This window comes from Lupinus angustifolius, chromosome LG03 (assembly GCF_001865875.1).
Source record: "Lupinus angustifolius cultivar Tanjil chromosome LG03, LupAngTanjil_v1.0, whole genome shotgun sequence".
NCBI lineage: Eukaryota > Viridiplantae > Streptophyta > Magnoliopsida > Fabales > Fabaceae > Lupinus > Lupinus angustifolius.
In genome coordinates this window covers 3,641,937-3,660,182 of record NC_032011.1, presented here as the reverse complement: position 1 = coordinate 3,660,182, position 18,246 = coordinate 3,641,937, and the positions used below count along the sequence as shown (strand labels likewise).

Genomic DNA, 18,246 nt, shown 5'->3' with positions numbered 1-18,246 from the left:
CAGTGGTAGACAATCCATGAAAATCAATGGTGGTTAATAAATATTTTGTGAGTATATACATATTAAATCCATATAGATATGTATTCAAAATAATAAATAATATCCCAAAGCTCTTAAGCCAGATTCATGAAAGTACTAACACTCAGTTTGATTAAATTTGATGACGTTGTAAATCATGCAAAATCACATTTTGTGACTGATCCATTATCAATTCAGCACCGATTTGGGGTTTTCCCGCAAAATCGTTGCTAAATATAAAGGTGTCTCTCACTGACTCACTCTCATGTTTTGTTTTGATTTTTAGCATTTTGTTCGATATTTCCTATGCTTTCCTTCAAGTTCCAATTTTGATCTCCATTTTGATGTTAAAAGCTAATTTTTCAATTACCCTTTTGTCAATTGTTCAACTTATTGATACTTTTATGGTGAATTTGTATTATTGTAGATCAAAGACTTAGGCTTTATCATTATCTGGGTGCTCATGGTGGTAAAGTTTAACCCTTGTTGTCTCACCCTTTCTCAACAGCCTCACCATTCTGCAATATATTTCTCTAAACAAGTAACACTTAGCTGCAGTTATGGGTTGAGACACATGAAAAGGGGTAGTGACCTTAAAAGGCCTAAGGTGATACCTTCAGTTTTAGGGAACAATGATGGTTTACGTGTGTTTGTGGTGTCTGATTTGCATACTGATTATGCTGAGAATTTGGATTGGGTGAAGTGCTTGTCCACTGCCAAAGACAAACACAAGAATGATGTCCTTCTTGTGGCAGGTGATGTGGCTGAGACATATGACATGTTTCTTGTAACAATGTCTCTCTTTAAAGAAAGATTTGAGCATGTCTTTTATGTCCCGGGAAACCATGACCTCTGGTGCCGTCGCGAGGAACAAAAATATGTAAGGTTATTGTACCCTTGTCATGAGTTTCATGTTAATCCGTTATGTAGAATATTTAAGAAAATCTATCTGTTAGCGATGTATATATATATATATAATGTGTTCTTGTGATAATTGGTTATTGACAATATCTATTACATTATTACAGAGGTTTTGTAATTCTTTTATCAAGGTTCTTGACTGTCTTTATAGTTTGAGTCACAATGGATTTATCGACCCACATTAGGAGGGAATCGGCCTAGTTCTATTGTAACTTATTTGCCAACTTATATAGCTTTTTAATTTTCAAATTTGCAACCATTGTTTGAAAATAGATGCATTTAATTTGGCATTGTGTTCATGTATTCTGGCTTGTTTCTTAAATTTGGATTTGTCGATGAAAGGTGAGCTGTTAACCCTACAGTCTCGGTTTGTAAACCTGGGTTTTAGACAAGAGACATCATTTATCTTATCTGTGTCAGTAGTTCGTTGTTCCTAGCTGATCTACCCCCACCAACATAAAATAAAAAGAGAGGTTTTTTCTGGGATGTTACTTCTTTAATTTCTTGAACTTTATCTCAACCACATTTTCCACATATTTAACTGCACCCTGATTTCCAGTGGGGTTTAATTTGATTTGAAATTGCAGATGATTTGATGTATATATGTCTTTATAGATATGATATTAGAAATCATAATTGCTGCAATTACATTGCCCTTAATTTCGATGCCTGCTATCACCCAGAAGTTATTAACATTAATACTTGCTCCTGAATCCTTTTTATCGATATAACAATAGTTCTATTCTGGTAACATTTTCACTGAATTTTCTCCAGGTTGATTCCCTTGTAAAGCTGAATGAATTGCTTGATGCATGTAAGAGACTTGGAGTTGAGACAAATCCGATGGTTGTAGATAAAATAGGAATCATACCTTTGTTCTCTTGGTACCATGAGGTGATTTTTTCTGTAGTGTCAAAATTCAGCTTCTCAATTTTCAGATAGCGATGATATGTTTGGTCCAAAGTGTTGTTTCAGTTCAATTTGTATAAATGCTCAACCTGCTTGTTTCAGAGCTTTGACAAAGAGAAGGATATAGCAGGCTTTCGGATCCCGTCTTTGGAGATGGTGACTATTCTCTTAACTCCTAGTAAGCCATTTAAAAAGAGAAAATGTGTGGAAGATAATGTAACATAATATCATAAATGTACATAATAACTTGTTACAAATACTGTACCCTATTCATTGAATAACATGTCATTATGCAACAAAGTACTCACTCTTAAGTAGTATTATTCTGTGATCAAGAGAAGATGCAAGATAATGTAAGTTGGTTGTTGTTCCTGTGCAGATTATTATGCAAACGTTCTTCTTTAATATTTATATCAATATATTGCTCTGGGTTTGTTCTAACTTTTTTATATTGTTCTCAATTACCGAGCTGAGTTTGCTTTTGACTGCATAAGTTGTTGACTTTTAGACTGATATTAATGCAAATCTGTAATCTTTGTTTAGGCATGTAAGGACTTCTATGCATGTAAGTGGCCCGAGGGACTTTCAAACGGAGACATGTCACTCGCTTTATATTTTGATGCCATCAATGATAAACAAATGGAAGTGATAAAGGAGATTCAGATGACATGTGATCACATCATAACCTTTTCCCACTTTGTACCCAGGTAATTAATTTATCTGTAATTTAAATTGTAGCTTTGGCTTATTAGTTAAATAATTGAATAATTTATCATCATTGCTTCTAAGCTTTTATGATGTGCTCTTTGAATTTGAAGATGGGCAAGTTCTATAAAACTATCTTATCACTGTTTTGGGAAATAATGCAGTAGTCCTGTACTCCTTGATTGTTCTTTCTTTAACAGAAACTAATTTATAGGACAACTTACATTAATACGCATTGACGAATATGTTAATGAAATGAAGAATGTGTTATTTGTTCCGGTCATGACTTATTTTTGCTTACATGTTTCACAGACAGGAACTTTGTCCAGAGAAGAGGATGTTATTCTATCCCAAGCTCCCAAAAATAATTGGTTCAGACTCACTTGAAGACCGAATAAGGTCTATACATGGGGCCGAGGGAAGGGGGGATGCAACTTCTTGTCATGTGTTTGGTCATACTCACTTCTGTTGGGATGCTGTTGTTGATGGCATAAGGTATTTTGTATTTTTCAGCTTAAAGATCAGAGTGGAAATTGTCGAATTTCATTAAACATTGTACTTAACCACATTTAAAATAAATAAATGATGGAGGAGTTTCTATGGTTTTTTGTCTAAACCCTTTGCTGTTAATACCCTATTATGCACACTTGTTAACATAATCTTAAAAGTGAAATTCTTAGGTAGAATTGGTGTGCGGACAGAACAGAATTGAACGGAACGGAACAGAACAAAATGTCTTGTTTTGTTCTCTTTGGCTCCACCCCGTTTGGCAGAACCGAACTTCTAAAGTATTCTAATTTCCAATCTATTGCCTTGTCTTGTGTATTTTGTTCTATTGCCTTGTCTTGTGTATTTTGTTCTGTCTTATTCCGATATGTCTACCGAATGCAACCCTAAGGGCTCTAGAAATGACTGAAAATCTCATTTTACTTGAGAAATGCTGATGAGTATTGACACAATTGCAGGTATTTACAAGCACCATTGGCTTACCCAAGGGAAAGGAAGAGAAGAATGAATGGAGGTGAAAATTGGCTGCCATTTTGTCTTTATGCTGACAATAAATTTGCTGATAGACTCAACCCTTGCTTTTGGTCTGATTATTACTCTGCCAATTCCAGAACACCTCATAATACTGAACTTGCTCCTTGGGTCTCCAGATTTTACAAGAAAACAGAAAGTATAGATGTATAGTATTCACATGTATAGTAACACTCTTCTAAACTAAAAAGCTTATTAGTGGAAACTCATTGGAACTACAAACTTTGAAACTGATACTTTCCTTGAGTGGTTGGAAGAATTGAATGCAGTTTTAGTATCATTAGTTCTTTAGGATTGAATGTTGAATAATTATAATCCTAAGTTTTTTCATATTTTTGAAGATTTTCCTGCTCTAGTGGACTTCTTAGTTGTTGCATACTTCTAGCATTATGACTTCAATCTTATCAGTCCCCATTCAAGTCCAAATTAACATTTATTCGAAAATAAGGTGGAAGTTCGGAATCCATGATAGGTTACACAGCAAACAACTTCCTTACGATTTCGCTGCCAGTGCCTTCAATGGAGTCACACAACCACCGGTCATCTTCACAGGAGATTTGTCAACCAACACCCTTATACCATTTTCTGCATGAAAACTTTGAATGTGCAGCTTTTCCTTGACATAGTTGATTTCATATGTATTAAAACCTTCAAATTTATTAGCAAGTTAAACACAGCACAAGTAATTGTTGTTCTACCTATTCTACCAATTCCGAAATCCCTACCATGTTTACTCCTTCCTCATACTCAAATCCTAGGAGAGATATCACCTTTTGCACTTGAGACTCTAACCCAATCAGTTTATCACCAACATGTTAAAGACCAGGATCCATATTTCTAGAGACCTCTTCAATAATCTATGTATTAAATTTATATTCTGAAAGAAACCTATACATTATGAAAGTGCATGTGAATTGCATCGAATTCATGTTTAATTCATTCATTTCAATCAAATTAAATCACATAAATTAATGTCTTCATTTCTAAGGATAGGTTGTAAGTCATATCTTTTTTCCTTGCATATTAATAGGTAACTCATTTGGCAAATTAATGCATGGTAGTTGTTCTTTTGTTGACTTCATCCAAAACTGTTGGAGATATAAACCAATCTTAAGCCTTCACGTTCACATAACAACTCTTTGATATGGTATAAGAATGGAACATGACAGAATAAGGTTTTTACTATGTTCTCTTTGTTCCACTCTTTTCTGTGGAAACAAAATATCTGTTAATAAAGTACCAAACATAAAATATAATTGAAGTTCTGATGTCTACCAAATGATATCTTTAAGTACAGTAAGAATCACTGAAATTCTCATGTTCAGATATGCAACTTGAATGTTTACTGTTTATACAAACTTTAAAGAGGAAAGAACGTAGTTCCATTTGTTTACTATTGCAATAAATAACATTCTTCATTTACCAAGCCAAAACCTGGATTCACATACAGAAAGAAAAACTAAATTCTTATACTTGTCTTGTTAAGTATCATTATCTTCTCTAAATTGGTGGCATGTACATTTCAGAATGGTTTAATTCGGCTCAGGGGAGTTCCAGCTGAAAAAATCTTCACTTTTCTTCACAAATACATCACAACCAGTACTTTCCTCCAAGAGTATTGTTGCCGTTGGGTAAGATATTATTCCATGCCATGGATGATACAGTTGGTACAGAAAGCTTACTTCTGAAAGCTTTCTGACAAACTTTTGATTATAAAGTTGCTAAGAACACAATAAACTTCAAATCACACAAGCATTAACAGATGATAGCAGAAGCTACATTATATTTTCTTAATTTACTTTCTGTCATCTAATGTAAATGGCAACCCACTTTTAGGAGTCCAACAACATTAAAACGGCTTATTACATGAAAATGCCGATAATTTACCAATTTATTCAGAAATGTTACAAAATGCTGGCCATGCTAATAAAAATCCCAGACCTTGTTATAAATCATGACATAATCAAAGAAGTTGGTTTGATCCCTGATCTTGCACAGGAGGGATAGACACTTTACCAAAAAAGGGTGGGGAATACCCTGACAAGATGAAATAACATCTTTCCGACACAGTTATCTTATTTCGCAATTTCTAAAACTTCTGTGTATGATTTTATAGTCTGAGATCCCTAAAAATATACCTATAGACCTGGATTGTGTATAACAACTGCTACAATGCGTAAAGGAATATTTAATAGGACAAATAAGGTAGGGAGGAACATACAAGAAAGCAAAGGAAAAAATATTGCTGAACCAACAGATTTGCAGAGCATATTAATTTTTTTTTCTCATTAATAAACTTGATGGAATGACCTCGAGTTTTTTTATAAAATCCAACTTCTCCTTATGCTTGTCTTTAGTATATTCAGCTTATTACTGACATAAATATGCTAACCACTTTTATTGTAGGCCTTGGAGAAAGTTATCGGCTTTGGAACCACCAATTTAACAACTTTCTCAAGGAGCCCACAATAAAGTATGAAACCAGTTAACATAAAATTAGGTTAATAAAAAGCTTGAGATACTAAACAAAGATAAGTACTGTCAGATTTTACACCATGCTTTTAAAGTAATGTCATCATATTTGTTTAAGAGAAGAGAATTACTATATTCTGCAAATTTATTAGCTCAGCTATATTTTTTCCTTTGCTCTCTTGTGTGTTCCTCGTTACATTGTTAGTCCTGTCAATTTTTTGTGATGTCATAGCATTACAGATATTTACTGGTGATCCCACTAGAGAAGGTGAAGCAATAGATTGATATGGTGGAAATGAAAGAGAAGAAAGTCTGAAAGTGCCTATGGTAACAGTTATTGACAATCCAGGTAGATTGAGGGGGCTGACATCTATATTGACAATCCAGGGTAGATTTTGGGGGGCCTCCATCTATATTGACAACCCAGGGTGATTAAACGGCATGAGGCTGGGTCTAAGGAGATTAATTGTATGCAGCGTTACCTCCGCAAGCGAATAAGTAGTTGTACAATAACTAAACAAGAAAAGAGTAGAAGAAGCAGAAAATGAGGATAGGAGGCATAAAGCACAAGAAACAAAAGAAATATTACCCACAGCAGCAACTAATGGCTCCATAGATGAACTCCCATGCTCCAACACAAGGGCTCTGTTCTAAAAAGCATAAATAATGGTCAATGAGGCATCAAAGAAAGGTCAATTATATCCAACATCATAATCTACTACTCAATGTGGTTATTGTGTTCCGTGAAACCTGAGAACCTATTTGGTTTGGAAAGATAGAGGTGAGTAAATAAAATATTTTAATGATAGAAACAGAGCATATTCTGAACCAATATGTTTTGTGAATGGCCAAATTACCAAGTATAATATGACCAATAGTTTAATTGGAAAAAAAATCAATACCTTTTTTCATTCCCATATTGAACTGATCAATATAAAATCAAGTAATAACTTACATGTTCTTTCAATTAAATAAACAGCTATATGTGACTAAAACTCCTGAAAGCAACAAAAATGAATTTCAACCGTAGAAAACGCATGTACCAAAACTACACCATGTAGACATTAAAGGCAATCAGCAATTGTATTGCCTTACTGGTGCTAAAAATGATTACCGGCTTGTACCTATAAATTGATTTTCGTTGCTTACAGTGTAATATCTTGACGAAATCGTCAACTTAAATTTCCAGTGTGCATATCACATACCCATTTCATATTAATCCATGACAATTGCATTCCATAACAAATGGTCAAGGAAGGAAGAATAATCAAACAGAAGGAAGAATAATCATCATAAGCAAAACCAGAAGCTGTTCACTGATTTGAATTCAGAATAAAAATTTCTCCAAGTTAGTAATAAAGGAACCAAATTTTCACATGAGACGGCCAACATAGATAGCTCGGGGATATTGTTGTTGCAGCTTTGGCCATTGAACGAAAAGTTGATCAGCCATCCGCAACTTGTACAGGAGCAGGCCACTCAAGGAGAGCCTTCTCACTCTTGCAATACTCTCGACGTAAAATATCGATGACCATCTGATTCCCAGTACCTATGCAGAAAGTTAAACACACTTCAGCAACATCTAAAATTATTGAATAAATTGGACAAATGAGATTACGGAAATGGTAACAGAAAAGTGAAGGAGATAAGAACCTTAAACATGAATGCAATTGCACATAAGGGAATGCAAGTTCCTGGTCCATTGCAGAGTATCTAGATAGAAGCAACAAAGAGTCAGTCATTGTTACAAAGTAGTATGAATTAATAATAGAAGCAAATAAGCATAGGAATATTACCACTTCAGGTCTAATTTTAATCATCAGCCACAGTGCATGCGCCAATGCAATTAAAGTAGTCCAAACAGAAGTTATATATGATTGGCCAACTTCCCTACTCCGATATATCTTCATGAACTGTGCAGTATTGTCACTGGCCTTTGTTCCATCCTGCAGTAAAATCTATGAATAATTACGGGCCTTTACGTGTATCATCAATAATTGATCCATATATTGCAAGAAATTAGAGGTGCACCCCCAGGTGCAAAAATAAGCACACTGTTATTCAATATAGATGCAAGCAAAGACGGCAAGAAAGTTCATTACTTAAAAGGGCTTCTAGAAACAAACAAAAATAGCACCTCAGCTACCAGAGAGTTTTCCAACAACTGAGCTTTTTGAAGACTCATATTATCAGTAGCAGCAGCAACGTAGGATCTTGGTTTAAACCTATCTTTCTGTAACACTGCCAACAGATTAAGCATCTCAGCAGTATGACCACCTACATCAGAATCAAAATGGAAGCTTAAATGTGGAATTGTCATAAAATGTTATGATATGGATGGAAAAGAAGAATAAATAAGCTCAAACCTGATCCTAGAATAATAAGGGTACTGATGGGTTTTGAAGATCTTTTGCTTAAGGGCCTGCCACTACAATATACGACATAAAGTAGGCGAACCAAGATCAAGGTGACAACAAAAATGGCACTTAAAAATGTGGCATTTGAAGCCAACGCAGCATGGGGGCAGCCATTGCGTTTGTCCATTAGAGACGGCTACAAGATTTCAGTTAGAGCTACAGTTATATCTTCCCTGCAGAATTCAGGAGAAAATCAATGGAGTGAAAATGATTTGCCTCATAATTTCACATTGATCAAACAATCAACAGCAACCTACCTACGCACTTGTATGCAAAAAGAAAGATGCATTGTTAGAACCAATACAATGCATAGCATGTCTTAATTAAAAACAAAACAATGCATGGTTAGAAACCACTACTGAAATAACTGCCTAATACAATGGGCGACCTAATGCAGGAGACTCCCGTTTAATGAAGTATGGGGAAATAGATATACGCAGCCTTAACCTCATAAGTTAAGGCGAAGAGCCTATTTCCAGAATTTGAAATTATGACCTCCAAGTCACAAAAACTCACCCTCTTAAATAAGGGTCCTAAATGCAAAATCAAATATATGTTACACATAACATATCTTAACTAAAAACTACCAATGTCCGAAATAAGCTAAAAAGTCAAATAATCAGTCTTGAATGTAGTGGGGCCTTACATCACTAGACCAACGTCTTGTGTGTAACATAACATGAGTATGAGATAAACTAGAGTAAGCTATCAGATCCCAAAAACCATAAACAGAAAGTGACATTAGCCAACTGAATTCAATGTGATAAAAAATGTTTAAAAGTAAAAACTACCAAAGACATCGAATGAGAACAAAATATGTTAAACAATTCAATATGGAGTCATTGGGGTTTTTCATCGAACAATTTGCATGCAGATATTAAAAAATAAAACACCTAAGATTACGATGATTAGAATTGACAGATCTGAGTAACCTGTGTCTGTTTCTTGATCTCTCTCTGCAATCGGTGGTGAAAATCGAAGCGACGATGGGTTGACCCGGGAGTTTTTTGGATGGGGTACGAAAAACCAGACCGGGTATTAATTCAAATTCAAGGCCCACAACAATGCCCAACCCAAATGCAAATTTTCAACCGAAATCTGCGAATGTCCCTTCTAAAAATTTATACACGATTAATACATTATTTGTTATCCATTTGTTTTCCATCTTTTTTTCTAGATTAAAAGGAATCTAATCTAATTTTGATTAAAATGAAAACTGATAATTGAACAAGATTCCTTTTTCTGTAAAAAACTAGAAAAAAAAATAAAACAAGGGAAGTGATGAAATAGTGTAAGAAACTCACATTTTCAGCACAGTGGAGGTTGAAGGATTCGTTCATAGATATGAGCTGCGTGCAGTAACACAGAGTTTGAGAATCTATATTTATAGTTACATTTCTGATTTGACCTACTTTCTCTTTGCCTCTTTGGACCATTTTTTGGGTCAAAGCCCGTTTTTTATTTATTTTATTCTTGGACCGATTTGATATTGTAAGAATTGTATTATTTATTTATTCATGAATCAATCATCATTCTAAAGTAGTAATAGTGGATCATGTCTTTACATCGAATATTGGGAAATCCACATGATGATATCTTAAGTACAATTGTTTTAAATAAAAAAACAATAAGTTAACTTAAGATTCAATGTTTAAAGAAATGAAGAATTAAAGTTAAATATTTTTAACAATAAAATAAAAAAATTATTTACTTCCATTCAAGTAATGGAAATTTTACCCAACTGGCAATAAAATTAATGGAGTAGAGTAACTTTTTGAAAATTATTAAGCATATATTGAGATTGGTTTAGTATGTAATGGTGTTTGGACAATATACACCATTGAATGTTTGCCTTTAAAATAGTGTTTCACTATTTTTTTTTTTTTAAAGAGGATCACATGTTCTCATTTTTGTCTTATTTAATATCTCTATCCAATTTAAAAATTTAATTCATAATAAAACTATTAGAACGTAGTATTTTAGAATATAGTATCTATGTCACTTGATTAGGTGCCACAAGCTCATGGAAAGAGGGAGAAAATGTTGGTTAAATTTTCAAGTAACATTGTGCAAACCAATTGTAAAGTCTTCTTTAGTAAAATACATTACAATATTTAATATGTATATACAGTAAATCTCTATCATTTATATTAATCAATATTGACTTTTAAATAAAAGTATTATAAATCAATAGTAGATGATCTATTGTTAGTATAAAAAACTTTACCCATACATTTTAAATTCTTACAATTATTACATCCTCATGTTACTTTATATACTCACCGATTCAAATCTAATCCAAGAACGGTTCCATACTTGTGTTGTGAATTTCAAGTTGGATAATATGTAGGCAAAAAAAGGTTAAAATGTAGTCTCAAACCATTTCTTACTCACTCAGTTGGTGCATACCTTTACTTCTTACTCACTCAGTTGGTGCATACCTTTACTTTGGACTCTCATTCCTACCATGTGACATCAAAGTCAAAGTTTTGACATAAATGAGTATTATGTAATCTGTTACCCTTAAATTATCAGAGAAAAATAATATAATTTTGTGTTTTATTTAACCACTATTTGAAATATGATCTACTTGTTAATATGATCTATTTAAATCTAACATATCATGTCAATCAAATAATATACATTGAATTTGTAAGCCAATTACCATGCAAAATAAGATTTGACATTTTATTCAATAACAACAGCTACACACTCAACAAAGTCTTGGGAGTTGAGACCCCAAAAACATAAAATTAAAAATTACATACACAAACACATGATCTCAGTGAAAACTAAAGCAGAAAGTTGGTTATAAAAGCAAAACAAAATACAAAGCATACACTTAATATACTATGATAATAAAGCAACTAGTAATCTTCAGGAGCCACAGGTTGGTGAGGATGAGGAGGTTCTGTTGGAATCACAACATATTCATATATAAGGGAAGCCAATGCAGCCCCAATCAATGGCCCAACCCAATAGATCCAATGGTACTTCCATCTCCAACCCACCAAAGATGGCCCAAAAGCTAGTGCAGGGTTCATGCAGGCTCCATCAAATGGCCCACCAACAAGGATATTTGCACCAACAATGAGTCCTATTGCTAAGGGTGCAAGGGCACCACTAGTGCCCCTTTTGGGATCAATGGCTGTAGCATATACTGTGTACATTAGCCCAAATGTCATGATGATTTCTAATACTAGACCATGCCCTGCACCAAGACCAGCTGATACATGGAAGGAATTTGGTCTCTATTATAAGCAACAAGACCATGTTAGTTTTCATTTCTTATCACTATAATCCATTCAATAACATACCAAATCAGTTCTCAAACTTGAGTTCAATTCATTGTAAGACTTTTTAGTTGTGATATAATGCTCTAGTTATTACTTATTTAAGGGTTTATTTTAAACCTATTGGAGTGCACATGTTAATGATTAAGTATTGGGGAGAAAAAAGTTCTCAAGAGATGAAAAAGTTGTATACCATGTTATTAGTGACAAGCCTAAGAATAAGGGCAGCCACTATAGCACCCAGAAGTTGAGCAATCCAGTAGTAGATAGCACGGACAACCGAGATCCTGCCGCCGATGAGAGCGCCGAAAGTCACGGCAGGGTTAACATGGCCACCGGAGACATGCATGCTAGCAGATACAGCAGCAAATAGTGCAAAGGCATGTGCAAGTGCTATTGCCAGTAATTGACCAGCTGAGAGACCTGCATCTATATATATCTTATCTGCAACAAAGACAAAGCACACAAATCACCATGCTCCTTGCACAAAGAAACCACCATATTCATAGCATGCATGTAGTTACAAGGAGCACAGAGATTCAATATTAAATATTTACTTTAATACTAAAGCTGACAAAGTTTTGTTATGTCTCACATGAAATAAGTATATACTAAAGTATCTTTTATGATAAATTAGATAAATCATCCTATTTTAGAGTGATTTTTAACATGAAATTCGATTCAATTAACTTTCACAAAAAATTAACATTTAATCTTTGTTTAATATTAAAGCTGCAAAAGTTTTGTTTAGTCTTGCACCAAATGGTAGAGGTATCCTTCTGAAATAACTTTTCTATAGTAATGTCCCTCCAATTAACTTGAATTGAGTTATGAAGATTTATTAATCTTCTGTTTGCAAATTAGTTATTGGAAGTTAATAAAAGAAAGAAAAAAAACTTTAGAACCCTGAAATAACCCTCAAGTAACATACCCTAAAGTGTAGGAGTTGTTTCTAATCATGAGACTCAAACTGAAAGCCTTACTTAAAGGAAATCAAGTTCTTAGCATTCAAATGAAACTAACTATATACAATTAACTTTTAAAGTAAAGTTAAGCCAAATTATACATCATGCAAATAGACAAAAACAAAACCACACTATGCAAGGAAAAAATGAGACAAACAAAGATGAAAGTATACTATACCAAGAGCAAGGCTAGAACCTTCTCCAGCAAAGACAAAGATGAAAGTAGATGCAAATTCAGCTATGGTGGCTCTCATGGAATCTGGATGAGTAGCCTCATCAACCCTTCCAAAAGCATATCTACGAGTTGCCATCACAGCAAACCTTACCCTTTTCAAATTACCAAATATGATTAATTTAAAGATGAATATTCCTTATTTGTTGTTTTCAGCAGAATGAAACTGAAAATGGAAACTTGAAGATGATAAAACTAAAAGGGGTGCTTTGCATGGATGAAAAGTGGAATGAAAGTGCTTATATGAGGAAAATAGTGACTGGACTTAAAGGTGTTTGAGACACGTGTTTTTTGGATATGCTTAAAGGTAGGCACGTGGTTATGATATGTGTTGGTTTCTCAGTGCAAATTGTGCTGTTCACTGTTTTTATACACTTCCATGTGTATCAATAAATTACCTAAGTTTTTGTTGCAGCTGTGTTATGTTGATCTTAGTTTTCTCAACATAGGACAAAAATCATGGTATCGAACTGTAGCTTTGCATTGCAGGTTCGGTTTCAGAGGCCTGATACTTTTTTATTCGGTTAGATTTATGACGGTATTTTTATTAGTAAGAAACTAATTCGTTTCAGAATTTATATCTCATCTTAACAAATGTCGCTCACAATAATAATATATTTAACTACTTTTAATCATACTGAGAACCTTATATAACTAGACCAACACCTTATAGTTGATTTACAACGCTTTGCATACACGTAGAATTTAATAAATTTTACATATTAATTGTATATTCCTTCCTTTTTAATTTTCTATCTAATATTTCCTACATTCTTATACGGGTCCATCATAACCAATCTGCCAAAACCTGCAAATTATTCTTGGGGGTGGATTTGTCCAACTCTAATTTCGCTTTCAGTGTATCTCCACGTGAAGACAAGCTTAATTAGACCAGTTTTCAGGTTCATTATTACATTCTCTCAAAAGTTATTGAATTTAAGTGAAGTTCTTAGGTTTGGCTAAGTAGCTCAATTATACTATATTTTTATTTTGCGACAATATTGCATTTTAACTACTCAGCCCTTACTGTGCTTAACTTACCGAGTTATTGTCTATGATTTTTCTGTCAGATGAATTTATTCAATGGAGAAATATAAAAATCATTAATATAGGTTTTAGTGGAGTTCAGTAGTTACCCTTATGTGCCTATAGTTATTAATCACTTTCATGGTGGTTTTGCACAATTACTTCTCTTTTTATTCTTTCATTCTATATATTTTCTTCAATAGTTGTTTGGCCATTAGTTCTTTAAGCACTTTTATCACACTTCAGGGAGATTATTTTGGCTCATATGTTGAACATAAAGGTACATATGTGTCACTCCATATTGCCAATAGCTGTGATTATCAGGAAAATATATAATTTTTATTATTTTTTAACTCACATATATTTTTTCAATTCATCACAAGTCAATAGTGCATGTAGTGACACAACTTGTTGAATAGTAAATTTACTCTCGTTCCATATACTCAAGTATTAGTTTAAGCTTTAGTTTTTTCTCGATCAATTTTATTGTACTAATAAGGGTATCCTCACTTTTTGGGTAAGAAACTGGTACCTTTCAGGATGTGTGTTTAACCCAGTGTTGTGATAACCAGATCGGACTTGAAAACGACTCTGACTTATAGTTTTAAACGAATGAGGGTTAGGCTATTTTGAATCGGAGAAATTCCGATCCGAGAGCGTTAAACCGGGTTGAACTGGAATAACCGGGGAAGTGAACCGGATGATTCATTTAAAATTTAAAAAAATAAAACACTACTATAATGTTTTGTTTTACTCCGGTCAAAAAATAAAGGAAATATGTTATTTCAATATAATTACACATAAATATTAATTATATAAATTTTTTAATTTATATATAACTATATATTTATATATAAAAATGATAAATTATATATGAAATCTTCTGGTTCGACCAAACAGTTTAGCTGATTATCCAGTTAAACCTAATATTGGACATCTTCCAATTTGATGTTCGGCTCAGATTTCACAAAATTGGTTTATCCCTCTCAACAAGCCTCGCTGCTGAGAATCTTCCCGAACTCTTAACCTAACCAATGTTTTGTGGATAAATTTGGTAGAGGGGGAAATTTATAATGAAAAAGTGAATATTCAAACTTATTATTATTATGAAATGGGCTTACTTGTGTTTATGAAATTGGGCTTTTGGATTCTATAACACGAAGGTCTTGTTTCAACTTCCAACGTCAAAGGAAAAGAACTAAAAAAGAGAGGAATGGCGATGGAAGAGGAAGAAGAAGGAGAAAAAGCGCGAATGGGGAAGTTAGGTTCATACGGCGGCGAAGTAAGGTTATTATTAGAAGACACGGAGGAGGAATCAGCTTCGGAGGAGATCATGCTTCTTTGGGGTATCCAACAACCTACACTCTCCAAACCCAACTCTTTTGTTTCTCAAACTTCATTGAAACTCTCACTTGATTCTTGTGGCCACTCTCTCTCCATTCTTCAATCCCCTTCTTCATTGGTCAGTACCAACTTCTATTCCTGATAAAAACTTGTATGAATACGTATCCAACACAGGACAACTACATTTATGTTTTGTTTTTTGGTGCTATCAGTTATACTAAATTTTAATTAGAATTAAATTTTTAATGTGTTGTCAAAATTTTATTGGTTGTCTCTACGTACATATCCGGACTAGTCTTTCTGTCTATTCAATTCGCTTCATGCTTATGGTTTTAAAAATTTGATGTTATTATTTGAAGGGGACTCCTGGAGTAACTGGATCAGTAATGTGGGACAGTGGAGTTGTATTGGGGAAGTTTCTAGAACATTCTGTTGACTCTGGGATGCTTCTTCTTCAAGGGAAGAAGATTGTTGAATTGGGATCTGGTTGTGGCTTGGTTGGGTAATTATTATTGCAATCTTACTCTTATTTTTGTTAAACTGATTTATTAGATTTTACAATGTTTCAGATAGATTTAATGAACTAGAAAAGTTGGGCCTTGAGCTTTTGCTTTGTTTTTCATGATTAACTTGTCTAGCAACTGGTGAAAATTTGTTTGTAGCTTTTTTTATTCGGTGAGACTCGGCACAACAATAATGTTGTTTGCCTCGTGACTCGAAGGTCATGGTTTCAAATCACTTTAAGACTGCTATATCTGCCCTTTTTGTTAAGGTTTTATCTCAAAACCAATTGGCAATGAGAGGAGTAGCCTAATATGTATTTAAACCCTTCACGAGACGGATGTGAGATTTGCTTCCCAACACTTTCGAGACCCCATAGGTGGGAGTCTTGTGCACCGGTCACATTTTTTTCTTATTCATTGTATAATGGACTATTCTTATTTTTTCCTTCCTTAGTTGTATTGCAGCTCTTTTGGGTGGGGAAGTCATTCTTACTGATCTGCCTGATAGGCTGAGGCTACTTAGAAAGAACATTGAAACCAATATGAGACATGGCTCTCTACGAGGTTCTGTAACAGCAACAGAACTCACATGGGGTGAAGATCCCGACCCAGAAATCGTTGAACCCATGCCTGATTACGGTAATAATCTCCCCTCAACCCTTCCTAGAAGCTACCAAAGAACGGACAATGTTTAACTACTGCCTACTGGCACCGAAAACTTATGTTATGACATGTTGCAGTCATTTGTATTACTTCGATTGGCATCTCATCTTGTTCAATATTTGAACTTTATGTCTCTCCTACCATATGATAAATATGCATTTACTTTTTCTCACGATGGTCATCTGAGATTGAATTCTGATGTAATCATCCAATTTTCTGATGGTTTCAAGTTTCAACTTTCTAAAATATCACCAGATAACATCATTGCAACTTATACCTTCACTGTCCCATTATGTTTTTTCACTCCCATTCACAGTGGAAAACTGGAACTATAATTTTGTCTTATGCTGGTTTTGTGGCTTTGTTATGCATAAAAGGGCTCATTTTGGTATCTTTGGGTCATATGAATCACTAGATTGAATGAAAAAGAATCATAAGATGCTTTTTATTTTTCAAGTAACTATATGAATGGCTAATTGATGCGATGCTTATTTGGTTTATTGTTTTCAGTGTTAGGATCTGATGTTGTGTACAGCGAGGGTGCTGTTATCGATCTGCTAGAGACACTAGGGCAACTCTCTGGGCCAAATACAACAATCTTTTTGGCGGGTGAACTCCGAAATGGTGAACAATTTATTCCCTTTTTCTTCTTTTTAGCACACCAGTCCTTACCAGTGATAGTTCTGAATAGTGTTTTCTGATATCAGATGCCATTCTGGAGTACTTCATAGAAGCTGCAATGAGCAATTTCACAATTGGCCGTGTGGATCAAACACTCTGGCATCCCGATTATCGCAGCAATCGCGTTGTTCTTTATGTTCTAGTGAAGAAATGAAAGTTTAGAATAATGTGTAGTTAGTTATCTTGTGCCAAACCTGATAATGTAACTCACAATTTGTAATATGCACAATAAAATCTTGAAATTTTGAGTCCTGCATATTTATCCTTGTTCTTTTTTCCTCATCTGATTCTGCCTCAGAAGTACTGTTATTTTCAACTTTCTATTGAATGTGACTTTGGTAAGAACTAAGAACCTATAATTTGGACACCCCTTTGAATAAAGTTTTCTTCCATTTTCCCCTTAGAACTGAGTAACCGCGGTCTTGTTCTTAATGGAATAAGAATATTCTTACTCTGTTCTTCACCGTGTTATTCTTATTTTCTACCTTTTGTTCTTAAATAAGAAGAAAAAGGTAGATATTGTGAGACCTAAATAAAAATAAGAATGATATTTGTCATTGTGTGAAAAAATATATGTCGTTTTTATTTCATAATGAGTTGTAATAAATTATAAAATAATGTATAAAACTCAAATAAGAATGGAGATTTTATTTTTATTGGAGATGTTCTTAGTAGCTGGAAATTGAAATTGGAACACTCATTCTAAATTTTTAGATGACGTTCAGTGTAATTAAACATTCTAATTTTCAGAGTTGTTGATAGTTACCAAACTAGTTATTTTACTTGATTCTTTAAATATTAAAATATTACAACAGCACCCTTATCTAATATTGTTTTTAATTATAGTTTTAATAACCCCAAAAATCGATATCATTAAAGCAATAACAGCAATTGAATATAAAAAAATAAACATTTGCATAAAAAAAATATAAAATGTAAGGACAATCAAAATATTTTAGATGTTATTATATAATAAGGATCAAGGAAGGTACTCTAATTAATATAATAATAATTTATTGGTCGGAAAAATTAACAAAGTTAAATCCTCGTATATATTAC

The 18,246-nt window shown here is 33.7% G+C and overlaps 4 protein-coding genes across 9 annotated transcripts; 2 read left to right on the top strand and 2 right to left on the bottom strand.

Annotated features, from left to right (window-relative positions):
* LOC109343124 lies at positions 123 to 3,790 on the top strand. Its single transcript, XM_019581273.1, has 7 exons — positions 123 to 260; positions 446 to 898; positions 1,714 to 1,833; positions 1,951 to 2,004; positions 2,392 to 2,555; positions 2,866 to 3,048; positions 3,519 to 3,790. Exons 2-7 carry the CDS (start codon positions 482 to 484, stop codon positions 3,742 to 3,744), a joined length of 1,164 nt encoding a protein of 387 aa, XP_019436818.1. The 5' UTR covers positions 123 to 260; positions 446 to 481; the 3' UTR covers positions 3,745 to 3,790.
* Positions 5,325 to 9,874, bottom strand: LOC109343127 (UDP-N-acetylglucosamine transferase subunit ALG14 homolog). 5 transcript variants are annotated; one of them, XR_002107167.1, is made up of 7 exons: positions 9,785 to 9,874; positions 8,430 to 8,653; positions 8,201 to 8,340; positions 7,860 to 8,021; positions 7,717 to 7,776; positions 6,653 to 7,612; positions 5,325 to 6,473 (listed from the first exon to the last, which is right to left on the bottom strand). XR_002107167.1 is itself a non-coding variant. In XM_019581276.1 (7 exons), exons 3-7 carry the CDS (start codon positions 8,605 to 8,607, stop codon positions 7,436 to 7,438), a joined length of 717 nt encoding a protein of 238 aa, XP_019436821.1. In that variant the 5' UTR covers positions 8,608 to 8,653; positions 9,374 to 9,593; positions 9,785 to 9,825; the 3' UTR covers positions 5,325 to 7,435. The 5 variants fall into 5 exon arrangements, 4 of the variants coding, with proteins under 4 accessions (XP_019436821.1, XP_019436822.1, XP_019436820.1 ...); XM_019581276.1 differs by adding an exon at positions 9,374 to 9,593 and having other exon boundaries at positions 5,325 to 7,612; positions 9,785 to 9,825; XM_019581277.1 differs by adding an exon at positions 9,413 to 9,593 and having other exon boundaries at positions 5,325 to 7,612; positions 9,785 to 9,825.
* LOC109343122 (probable aquaporin TIP-type alpha) lies at positions 11,148 to 13,203 on the bottom strand. The gene is made up of 3 exons (XM_019581271.1): positions 12,917 to 13,203; positions 11,967 to 12,217; positions 11,148 to 11,731 (listed from the first exon to the last, which is right to left on the bottom strand). The coding sequence occupies exons 1-3, from the start codon at positions 13,047 to 13,049 to the stop codon at positions 11,348 to 11,350; spliced, it is 768 nt and encodes a 255-aa protein (XP_019436816.1). The 5' UTR covers positions 13,050 to 13,203; the 3' UTR covers positions 11,148 to 11,347.
* LOC109343121 (protein N-lysine methyltransferase METTL21A) lies at positions 15,189 to 17,590 on the top strand. 2 transcript variants are annotated; one of them, XR_002107165.1, is made up of 6 exons: positions 15,189 to 15,458; positions 15,700 to 15,842; positions 16,298 to 16,482; positions 17,017 to 17,130; positions 17,214 to 17,424; positions 17,472 to 17,590. XR_002107165.1 is itself a non-coding variant. In XM_019581270.1 (5 exons), exons 1-5 carry the CDS (start codon positions 15,210 to 15,212, stop codon positions 17,339 to 17,341), a joined length of 819 nt encoding a protein of 272 aa, XP_019436815.1. In that variant the 5' UTR covers positions 15,189 to 15,209; the 3' UTR covers positions 17,342 to 17,463. The 2 variants fall into 2 exon arrangements, 1 of the variants encoding a protein (XP_019436815.1); XM_019581270.1 differs by lacking the exon at positions 17,472 to 17,590 and having other exon boundaries at positions 17,214 to 17,463.

Bases quoted from the DNA above. Each gene is read 5' to 3' on its own strand.
- LOC109343124 (XM_019581273.1), top strand. From the start codon at position 482: ATGGTGGTAAAGTTTAACCCTTGTTGTCTCACCCTTTCTCAACAGCCT. The intron at 2,556-2,865 runs GTAATTAATTTA...CATGTTTCACAG, and splicing joins TTTTCCCACTTTGTACCCAG to ACAGGAACTTTGTCCAGAGA. The intron at 3,049-3,518 runs GTATTTTGTATT...ACACAATTGCAG, and splicing joins GCTGTTGTTGATGGCATAAG to GTATTTACAAGCACCATTGG.
- LOC109343127 (XM_019581275.1), bottom strand. From the start codon at position 8,607: ATGGACAAACGCAATGGCTGCCCCCATGCTGCGTTGGCTTCAAATGCC. The intron at 8,022-8,200 runs GTGCTATTTTTG...AATTATTCATAG, and splicing joins AAAACTCTCTGGTAGCTGAG to ATTTTACTGCAGGATGGAAC. The intron at 7,613-7,716 runs GTTCTTATCTCC...CTTTCTGCATAG, and splicing joins CAATTGCATTCATGTTTAAG to GTACTGGGAATCAGATGGTC.
- LOC109343122 (XM_019581271.1), bottom strand. From the start codon at position 13,049: ATGGCAACTCGTAGATATGCTTTTGGAAGGGTTGATGAGGCTACTCAT. The intron at 12,218-12,916 runs GTATAGTATACT...TCTTTGTTGCAG, and splicing joins AGGTTCTAGCCTTGCTCTTG to ATAAGATATATATAGATGCA. The intron at 11,732-11,966 runs GTATACAACTTT...TGCTTATAATAG, and splicing joins GGCTTGTCACTAATAACATG to AGACCAAATTCCTTCCATGT.
- LOC109343121 (XM_019581270.1), top strand. From the start codon at position 15,210: ATGGCGATGGAAGAGGAAGAAGAAGGAGAAAAAGCGCGAATGGGGAAG. The intron at 15,459-15,699 runs GTCAGTACCAAC...TATTATTTGAAG, and splicing joins TTCAATCCCCTTCTTCATTG to GGGACTCCTGGAGTAACTGG. The intron at 16,483-17,016 runs GTAATAATCTCC...TATTGTTTTCAG, and splicing joins TGAACCCATGCCTGATTACG to TGTTAGGATCTGATGTTGTG.